Source organism: Nannospalax galili, unplaced genomic scaffold (assembly GCF_000622305.1).
Source record: "Nannospalax galili isolate Female #2095 unplaced genomic scaffold, S.galili_v1.0 scaffold192, whole genome shotgun sequence".
Classification (NCBI taxonomy): domain Eukaryota; kingdom Metazoa; phylum Chordata; class Mammalia; order Rodentia; family Spalacidae; genus Nannospalax; species Nannospalax galili.
The window spans coordinates 1,526,254-1,536,769 of NW_008331810.1; the positions used below are offsets into that span (position 1 = coordinate 1,526,254).

The window sequence follows — 10,516 nt, forward strand, 5'->3', positions numbered from 1 at the left end:
GGGGCCTGGGGCTGGCCCCTCCACCAGTTTCCCTGATGGGGAGGAGGAGGTAGAGGTCTCCCATCAATATCAGTTCTAGACCTGCACTCATTAAGCCAATGCTTTCCCCTTCCACATCTGGGACACACTCCAGGAACTTTTCCATTATCAGTCTTATGCTGAGCATTATCAGCTTTGCAGTCCCGGGCAAAGTGCCCACTTTTACCACACTTGAAACACTCCTTGCTCTTAGCCTTTTGCCTTTCAGCCAGAAAATCTTTTACAGTTTGTCTAGTAAAAGCAGCTGCCATAGCAAGCCCCTGTTGATATGATGGACCTATGTCTGCACATAGACGAATATAGCCAGTCAAATCCATCTTTTTCCTGTAAGGCCTAATGGCTGCCTGGCAGGCAGGATTAGCATTTTCATACACCAACTGTTTCACATACTCTAGTTCTGCATTAACACTTTCAAATACTTTTCCTGCTGTGGTCATTAACCAGTGAACAAAATCTGGAAATGGCTCATCAGACCCCTGCTTAACTGAAGTGAGAGAAGGTCCCAGGTCCTCCTGGTCATTCCTTGATTTGCACTCCCGGGTGAAATGCCCACTCTTACCACATTTAGAACACCCCTTGCCTTTGTTTTTTATATTTACTCGTCAAAAAAATTTTTTACGCCTTGTCCCCTAAAAGCCGCTGCCATGGCAAGTCTCTGCTGATAAGACAGACCTATATCTGAACACAGGTGTATATAACCAGTTAAATCAGTCCTTTTCCTGTAAGGCCTAATGGCTGCCTGGCAGGCAGGATTAGCATTTTTATATGCCAACTGTTTCACATACTTAAGCCCTGCGTCAACATTTCTAAATATTTTCCCTGCTGTCGTCATTAACCGATGAACAAAATCTGCAAAAGGCTCATCAGATCCCTGCTTAACTGAAATGAGAGAAGCTCCCAGGTTCCCTTTGACTGGAAGTTTTCTCCATGCTTTCATGGCAGCAACTCGAATTTGTGCAAAAAGACCTGCATCATAGTGCATCTGTCGTTCATTGGATTCATACTGGCCTCTACCTATTAACATATCAAAATCCCATCCATTTTCAGTTTGTTGATTTTTTTTTACAGTTGTTATAATACTGATTTCCATAGCAAATAATCACCCACACTAAGGACTGCCTTTACCAGAGTATTCCAATCAATAGGAGTTAGAAATTTTTCAGCCTCCCCTTCCACAAGAGCCAAGGTATATGTAGCTGTAGCCCCATACTGTGACACAGCAGCCTTTAATTCTCTGATTACTTGGAATTCATGTCCTCTATTATATCTCCATGTCTGCCCCTGGTCATCAACTGTTTCTGTTACAGGAAAAGCCTCCATATGGGAAGAAAATCTATCAGGGTCATTAAAGTCCCCTTTGTATAAATGGATGCCAGGCCTTCGAGGATTGTGGCAAACTTTTTTCCTATCCACAACAGTTTTTTTTATTTTTATTTATTTTTATTTATTTATTTTTTTTTACCTATTTTAAGTTTTTGTCATCCTCTTGAGTCCCCTTCCTTTTAACGGACCCAGAGGACTCCCTTTTTGTATTTTGAGAAGAATCCTCATCTTCACTATCAAAAGAAGTCAAGTCAGGCCTGTCCTTGGGAGTATCCAGAATTTCCCTCAACTCTGACTGAGAACTACTTCTAAAAATCTCTTTAGCTTGGGCAACTGCTACTACTGGCTCATGTTCATCTCTCTTATCTATTAACTCTCTTATTAAATTCCAATAAGAAAAAGCGGTAACCGGGACCTTTCCTGGTCCAAACACTGTAGAGAATTCTTGTAATGCATCTCCCACTCTGTTCCATCTCTTTACATCTATAACCCCCTCTTGGGGAAACCATGGGCAGATGTCTTATAAAATCAGAGAAATGAAATAAATCTTTAGTTGTAACTTTTACTCCTCTTGCCTGTAACGCTTCTCTTAATTGCATCACATACTTTTGATGCTGACTTAATTCTTGCCCCATGATTGACGACCAACTTACCTGTCAGCTCAGTCACAGCAGGCTACCGCGACGTCTCCGAACTATTGTTTGATCGGGTGTGCACCCCTTCTTCTTTCGTTGTGTCCCTCACGTTGTCCCCAGTATCCAAGCCACGTTGGGCGCCACTCTGCCATAGTGTCCCTCACGTTGTCCCCAGTATCCAGGCCACGTTGGGCGCCACTCTGTCCTGGACTGCTGGGTCTGCAATGGGGTACCTGGATTGGGGAGTGGGGATGTGGATGAGCCAAGGGGCAAGAGAAATGGAGACAAAATAGTGCTCTGATCAAGTCTCGTTTATTGAAGCACAAGCATACAGTTAAATAAGAACTACAGACTGGACTGAATCATATCAGCCAGATAGCAAAGACCCAGGTGCACTCCAAGGGAGGAATCCACTGAGAGCGAGGCAGTTACTGGAAAAGAAAACAAGACTGCAGGCGAACGCCATGGGATCCATCCCATGTCTGCGAGACCAAGGTTTTGGGTCAAGGTTGTGGGCCCTGGCTGTTTGCCAAAGTTTTCGGGCCAAGGCTGCAGGCAGAATGGAAAATAGCCAGCTGAGGCCTGTCAGCAGTTGTGAAGAAGTGGCTAAGACTCAGTCTCCCAATATGCTGAGACGGCTCCCAACACTTCCCTGACTTGCTGCCGTCAGAGTTCTAAAGACACATCCATCCCAGGGTGCTTCGTCTATTCATTTCCTCTGTTCCAGAAAGATCATCTGTCTGTTTTCTGCTTTGGGGCTGCCATATAAGCATTGTTATCCCCAGGGCTCGTGGTCACATGTGAGCTTCTCTGGATTTGTTAGGCCCCAGGCATGAGCATTTTAGCTTTAATAGATAATAGATAATAGACAATACAAAGGGTTGTCTTGGGGCTGGAGAGATGGTTCAGTGGTTAAGAGCACTGACTGCCCTTGCGGAGGACCCAGGTTCAATTCCCAGCACCCACATGGCAGCTAACAACCACATGTAACTCTAGTTCCAGGGGATCCGATGACTTCTTCTGACCTCCTTGGGCACTGCACGACATGGGTGTACTTACACACATGCAGGCAATACACTCATATGCACAAAATAAAAATAATAAATAAAATCTTTTTTAAAAGTGCTGTCTCGGGGCTGGAGAGATGGCTCAGCAGTTAAGAGCACCGACTGCTCTTGCAGAGGACCCGGGTTCGATTCCCAGCACCCACGTGGCTGCTACGAACCATCCTTAACTCCAGTTCCAGGGGAATCTGAAACCCTCTTCTGACCTCCGTGGCATTGCACGACACGGGTGCACTCACATACATGCAGGCAATACACTCATACACATAAAAATAATAAAGTATTATTTGGGTAACCTTGAGGAGATGGGTGACTCAAAGGTGGCCGCATCACGAGAGGCCCGCCCTCAGCGTGGGTGATGACTCCCAAGGCGGCGTCTTGGGAGCTGCTTTTCCACCTGCAGGCAACTCCACGCAAGTCTCCTCAGCAATGGTTTACAGCCTAAAGAACCTCGGGAGCGGCTGTGAGTTGGATGTTTTCCCAGCTGCCAGGATCTGGTCCGTTTCCTGAGCTTCTGGGTTCCCTTAGCTTCCTGAACCTGCCTCCTCTCTCTAGGAGGCAGTGTCCCACCTGGGAAGAACTAGAGACTCTGGGCCTCCATCTTTCAAGGCCTTGCTTTGGATCCTGGACTCTCAGAGCTGCTATGAGCAGGAAAACCCCACGTGCTCTCAGTGTCTACTGACCCAGGTCCGAATGTCAAGGAAACCAGATGGAAATACGAGCTTTCAGAAAAGCCACTAACGGTGCACACGGGAGTCTAGTTAGCAATTCCTGAGCATGACTAGGTGTGTGTGTGTTATGTATGTTTGGGTGTGTATTGTGTATGCATTGTGTTTAGTTGTGTGTTTTCTCATTGTGCTATGTAGACACAATGAAAATGTATAAATGCAAACCCAAAGTTAATGGTTAGATTTTTAAACTTTGGGGCTTAGTCATCTTTGACAAAACAAACTGAGAGAACCTTTTGTGCTAGTTAACTGACTGATAAGAAGAACCAGATTAGGTGTGCATATGAGCTTGCAGTGTATAATTGATTTAAACATGGTCTTTCTTTGCTTCAAGGATTTTGACTCTTTCTTCTCTGCAAAAGAAGAGAACATTATTTATTCGTTCCTTGGTTTGGCTCCCCCTCCAGGCTCAAAGGTAAGCTTGGACACCCCGTGTGGTGCCGCGCAGGCTCCGATAAAAGAAGATGGAAATTAGTAAACAGCTCTCAACGTTGACCTCAGGCCTGCACACACATGTGCGTGAGCACACATGCACTCACAACCACATGCATATGTGCACAAGCACATGAACACATATCACACACACAGTAGTGCTTGGTGCATAAGATGCATTTCTTGGTGTGGACACTCAGCCACCTGCACAAAGATGGGAAGGGGCGGTAAGGAGTACGTGGCAGGGCAGTGAGAAGATGAAGTGCACATTCCCCAGGCTTGGAGAGTTCTAAGAACTAACAGGAACGGCATGAGTGAGGGGTAACAGCCCTGTGCAAGGTCACAGTGGCTGGTGGACACTGTGGGATATCTTCATTCTCTTAAAACAATACCTTTGCTCTGGAAATTGTTATTGAGTATGTTAAAGCTGTAATGAAATGCTTCTTCTAAAAAATAAAAAAAGTATAAAAAAATTTTAAAAAACCAATGGCTACGATGGGATGATCTGATTACAGAAGTTGCACATGGTTATTATAATCTACAGAGGTATCATGGTGGCTTAGATGGGTGGTGGGAACAGGACAGGAATGGATAATTTGAGAGCCCATTTTGGGCCATTTGAATTTGCTGTGGCAGAGGACCTGTTTACAGGTTGTTACTGAGTTTGAACGAGACTCTTAAGTGAAGGAGGAGGCAGGCAATTGCCTGGCCATCTGCATCTCATGGAAGTTGATGTGGAGGCGCGACAGAGCCACATCATGAGGATGGAGTTGAGGTTGTAGAAGCGGACAAACCCAAGCAACAAGAGGACTGACAGCCAGGAGGCCAGGCTGGGTGTGTCTGCGGGGAGGCCTGGGAGTGGCGAGCTTACAGCTGGGATTGAGAGGAGCCAACCGAGGGGGCTGAGGTAGACAGTGCCTAGGCATACACAGACGCCACGGGGTTCTCCTGTGAAAGGAAAGAGAAAGTGGCAGGTGTCATTGTCTTCGAAGTGCCTTGAGAAATCGGCAGTCCTTCCTTCCCTGCCTTGAGAAATCGGCAGTCCTTCCTTCCCGTCTAGCGGTGCCTCGGCTTACCCCCTCCTGCTGTTTTCTCACCTTTTCTTAGCGTTCACTTTCCTGGGTACTGGGGATCCAAGCTTCGGTCCCCATGTCTGTGTGGCAAGCACTTCAGTGACTGAGCCATCATCCCAGACCCCAAAGTCTTCAGTTAATACTAAGACATACTTCTGTTGAACAAGTGCCGTCCTGGACACTCAGTGAGCAGATAGATGTTCATGTGAGCGTGTCTCCAGACAGATGTGTGTCATACTTACCATAGGCAAAGAATCCAGACACCACAGGGAAGTTAAAAGATCACTTGATGGCCGGGAGGCAGAAGCAGGCAGATCTCTGTGAGTTCAAGGCCAGCCTGGTCTACACAGTGAGTTCCAGGACAGCTGGGGCTACAGGGAGACCCTGTCTCAAAAAGACCAAAAAAAAAAAGATCACTTGAGCCAGGCGTGGTGGCACATGCCTTTAGTCCTAGCGCTGGGAGGCAGAGGCAGGCAGATCTCTGTGAGTTTGAGGCCAGCCTGCTCTACATACTGAGTTCTAGGCCAGCTGAGGCTACAAGGAGATCTTGTCTCAAAAAACAAAACAAAGAGAAAGGCCACTTGATCTCTTCCCCATTATGCTTTGCCTGTCTTCCTGAGGGCAGTGTCATACATTTAGTATATTTTGAACTCTACATCCATCCATCTGTCTGTTTCCACAAGCCATATTGCTTTCTATTTCTTTTTTTTTAACTTAAAAATTTATTTAATTTATTATTTTTAGCATTTTAAAAATTTATTATTTTTATTTTATATGTATGAGTGTGTTGCCTGCATGTAAGTGAGTGCACTTGTGTCTTACAATGCTGTGGAGTTCAGAAGAGGGTTTCCGATTCCCCTGGAACTGGAGTTCAGGACTGTTTGTAGCTGCCATGTGGGTGCTGGGAATCGAACCTGGGTCCTCTGCAAGAGTAGTCAGTGTTCTCAACCACTGAGCCATCTCTCCAGCCCCCTTATTTATTCTTTTTATTTTATGTGTATGAGTGTATTGCCTGTATGTAGGTAAGTGCACCTGTGCAATGCAATGCCAGCGGAGGTCAGAAGAGGCTGTCGGATCCCCTGGGACTAGAGTTATAGACAGTTGTTAGCTGCCATGTGGGTGCTGGGATTTGAACCCAGGTCTTCTGCAAGAACAACCAGTATTCTTAACCACTGAGCCAACTCTCCAGCCCCTGCTTTCTATTTCTAATGCCTAATTGTTATCGTATGTTATGGAGTGCTCTGCAACTTACTTTTGTTTTTTGAAGTCATCATGGAAGCCTTAGTAATCGTTTTTCACAATAACAGCAACAACAAATAACTCCCAGAAGCCTCTTCATAGATTCTGTGAGGCTCCATCAGAGGCCTAGCTATAAACCTTCCACAGCACTGGTACGTGTCAAGGAAAACATGAGGCTGAGAAGTTTAAATAGTCTGCTTTAGGTTACAAAGCTTGAGAGCTGCAAACCTGGAATTTGAATCCAGCACTTCACATAAGTGAGATCATTCAGAAGGTATTAATTCAATATCCAGTTCATGTCCCTGTGTCTAAAGGAAGTACATTTATAGAAACTGCCCTTAAGATTAAGAAAAAAGTCCTTATTTTCCACATATCAGGATAACTACTATGCCAATACTTTATTTAAATTCATACTTGAAGATTGAAACATTGGCAATGGGTCAATGGGTAAAAGTACCTATTGCCAACACTGGTCACCTGAGAGGGCAAGAGAGCTGTGAGGGACAGCTAGTGTCAACGTGGCACACCTGGGCTGAGGGAGCCTCAATCGGGGGATTGCCTCTATTGGACTGGCCTGTGGTCATGTCTGAGGGGCACCTTCTTGATTGTTGTATGATGTGGGAGGGTGTGGGAGGGTGTGGGAGGGTGTGGGAGGGTGTGGGAGGGTCCACCCCCTGTGGGTAGTGCCACCCCTGGGCAGGTGGGCCTGTGTTGCATAAGAAAGCAGGCTGAGCGGGGGCTGGGGGAGCAAGCCTGTAAGCAGCATTCCTCCATGGCCTGTGCTCCAGCTCCTGCCTCCAGGTTCCTGCCCTCAGTTCCTACCTTGGGCTCCCTGATGAACTGTGACCTGGAAGATGTAAGATAAATAAAGCTTTTCTTCCCCAAGTTGGTAGTGGTCAGAGTGTTTTGTCACAGCAATGGAGAACAAACTAGGACAAGAGATGACTCAGTGATTAAGAGCCTCGGCTGCTTTTGCAGAGGACCGGGTTTAGTTCCCAGCACCCACATGGTGGCTAATAACTGTCCATAACTCCAGTTCTGGGGAATCCAATGCCCTCATGGTAGTGTAGATGCTCTCAGTTTTTAGAGCCTGCCCTGATTTGTGCTTAGGGTTGTCGTGGTCCATGAAACTTTATGTGGAGGAAAAGACACCATTGTGGGTAATAAAACTTGGTTTAGAGAGAGCTCAGAGGAGATTCTCCTCCCAGAGGAGGAACTTGAAGCAAGAGAGGCTTAAGTGATTTGCAGGCAGATAGCCTGGCAGTTAACATCACACAGGGTCCTAGGACCTTTGGGTTTATTATAGGTGTTTATGCCTGCACACGGCGGGGCGGGGGGGGGGGGGGGGGGGGGTCGTGTAGCTCAAGTATCCTCAGAAAGACAGATATTTGATTTATAGAAGCAATATGATTGGTTGCAGTGTCAAATTGTCATAAACAACATTGTGGAGAAGTGTCAGCCAGGAAATTTAATCTCGTTCATGCTAAAAATAGGCACTCTTGAAAATTATGCAGAAAATGTATGCTTATAAAATGGTCTGATTTTCCATGTCTCAGGCAGGCTCCTGCAGACCTACTACTAGGCTAGTTTTCTCAGGGGCTTCATAAGAAGCGTTTACTCTGTCAAGTTCACCTTAGTTCTTTAAAACCTTCTGGCCACAGCCGATTCAGTGACCATCATTCATAATATGACATTCCAGGCAAGCCCTTGGTACACAATGTTTTCAAAGATTACCGAGCACAAGGGCAGCCAGATTCTTGTTAAAGCTTTGCAAATAACCAGACTACCATAAAGGTAAAGTATTATAGTCCAACTCATAAGCAGATTCAGTAAGAATTTTGAATTCTGAAGAGGTCAGATAGGGGACAGCAGATGTCATTTATACATTTCAGTGTACAAAATCAGAGTCGATGACCTTGTTATGATACATAAAAAGCTAAAGTGGAAGCAGCAGAGGGCTTCCGAACACACCCAGAAGGCAGGGCATTTGAATAACGCTGTGATGTTCCAAAACAAAACCAGTCTCTTCACCTGTTCATTTAATCTGTGCAGTTAACTCTGGTCTCATGAACCCATCTGCTTCTCCATCAGGGCTCTGGAAATTTTGATTCAGCCCACCAGTGTGGCCTCAAGGTTCTTTAAATAATCTTAGAAACCCATACCCCAGGGGCTGGAGAGTTGGCTCAGTGATTAAGAACACTGGTTATTCTTGCAGAAGACCTGGGTTCGAATCCCACACCCACAAGGCAGCTAACAACTGTCTGTAACTCCAGTCCCAGGGGATCCAACAGCCTCTTCTGTCCTCCGCAGGCATTGCACAACATAAGTGCACTTACCTACATGCAGGTAATACAAGCATATACATAAAATAAAAATAAATAAAATTAAAAAAAAACCCATACCCCAAAGCATCTGGCATTTACCCCTTGCTCTGGTTTCATTACTGTTGCTGTGACAAAGCACCCTGAGAAAAAGCTATTTAGGGGAGGAAAAGAGTTTATTTGGCTTATAATTTTGGGTCATACTCCATCATTCCCTGAAAGTCAAGACAGGAGCTGGTCACATCCATCCAGAGTAAGGAGCAGAGAGAGAAGCAAATTCTTAGTTTATTTCCTGTTGCTGTGACAAAATACTCTGAGAAAAGCAGCTTAAGGGAGGAAGGGTCTATTTTAGCTTATAGCACCGTGGTGGGGAAGTTAAGGTAACAGGAGTTTGAAGCAGCTGATCACTGTAGGTCCACAGTCAGAAGACAACGCACGCTCAGTTCAGTTTCTGCACTCTCCTACAGTCCGGGAGCCCCTGCCTAGGAAATGGTGCCACCCACAGTGGGCAGGTCCCACCTAAATTAACATATTCAAAGTAATTGCCTACATGCCATCTTCTGAATGATTCTAACTTCCGTATGATCAACACTGACCAAGCACTCTTGGTAGCAAGTTTACACAAGAGTGATGCATCAGGTGAGAAAATTTGGCTGTTTCTGTGGCACATAAAAAAAGTAACAAAGTCAATCAAAAACTTTTACATAGACATCTCTTGGTCAAGTTCATCCACTGGAGTCTAGTCAGCCTATCTAGAGTCAGTCCCTTAAAGAAGACCAACTCTCCCTCACTGACAGCCATCTTGGTACAAAAGCTTGACTTGCTAGGATAGGCCTTAACATATATGACAGAATGCATGAAATCTGGTGGAGGGGGTGTGGGGGTGTGGGCAGGGGAGGGAGTCTAAATAGGATTAAGATTTGTTATATATGACATGCACAAAAATTCAATAAAACACATAAAAACTTTTACACGAATTATCTGTGAAATCATTGAGCCTATTTTTCAAAGAGTACACAAACATTCCTAGTTTATAAGAAAAAAATGAACACAGAGGAGAAACATAATAATATGTATATTTATTCAGAGACCTATGTCATGAATGTCAAGTAGAAAGACTCAGTTGTTCTGGAGGAAGCCCTAAACATCTACATTTTGAAAAATAGTCTGAGTAGGAAATAGAATCCTCAGTTGAAAAGCACTGTCCTAAAATGTGCTAGATTAAAATAAAAGAAGGACATAGCCATGTGATTTAAAACAAATAACTGAAGTTATGATTGCTAACCTATAGTACTATTGTCTAATATCAGATAAAGTTCTTTTTTGAAAAACAAATTTTGTGAGGCTGGGGAGATGGCTCAGTGGTTAAGAGCACCAGCTGCTCTTGCAGAGGACCCGGGTTTGGTTCCTGGCACCCACTTGGTGGCTAACAACTGTCTGTAACTCCAGTTCCAGGGGATTCACTGCCCTCTTCTGGCCTTCAGGGCACTGATGCATGTTATGCTGGATAGCTTTAGTGTCAACTTAACACACCTGGGTTGAGGGAGCCTCAATCGGGGAATTGTCTCTATTGGACTGGCCTGTGGCCATGTCTGAAGGGCATCTTGCATAAGGGCCTGTGTTGCATAAGAAAGCAGGCTGAGCAGGGGCCAGGGGAGCAAG

At 45.2% G+C, this 10,516-nt stretch overlaps 1 protein-coding gene across 3 annotated transcripts in view; it reads left to right on the forward strand.

Annotated features, from left to right (window-relative positions):
- The window catches only part of LOC103728919 (SH3 domain-binding glutamic acid-rich protein), a 54,544-nt gene that overhangs the window by 20,423 nt on the left and 23,605 nt on the right, over window positions 1–10,516 (forward strand). For all 3 annotated transcript variants that reach the window (XM_008826917.3, XM_008826916.3, XM_017796561.1), the window contains exon 3: window positions 4,124–4,204. In XM_008826917.3, coding sequence (XP_008825139.1) covers window positions 4,124–4,204 — 81 coding nt within the window. The remainder of the gene's footprint in view (window positions 1–4,123; window positions 4,205–10,516) is intronic.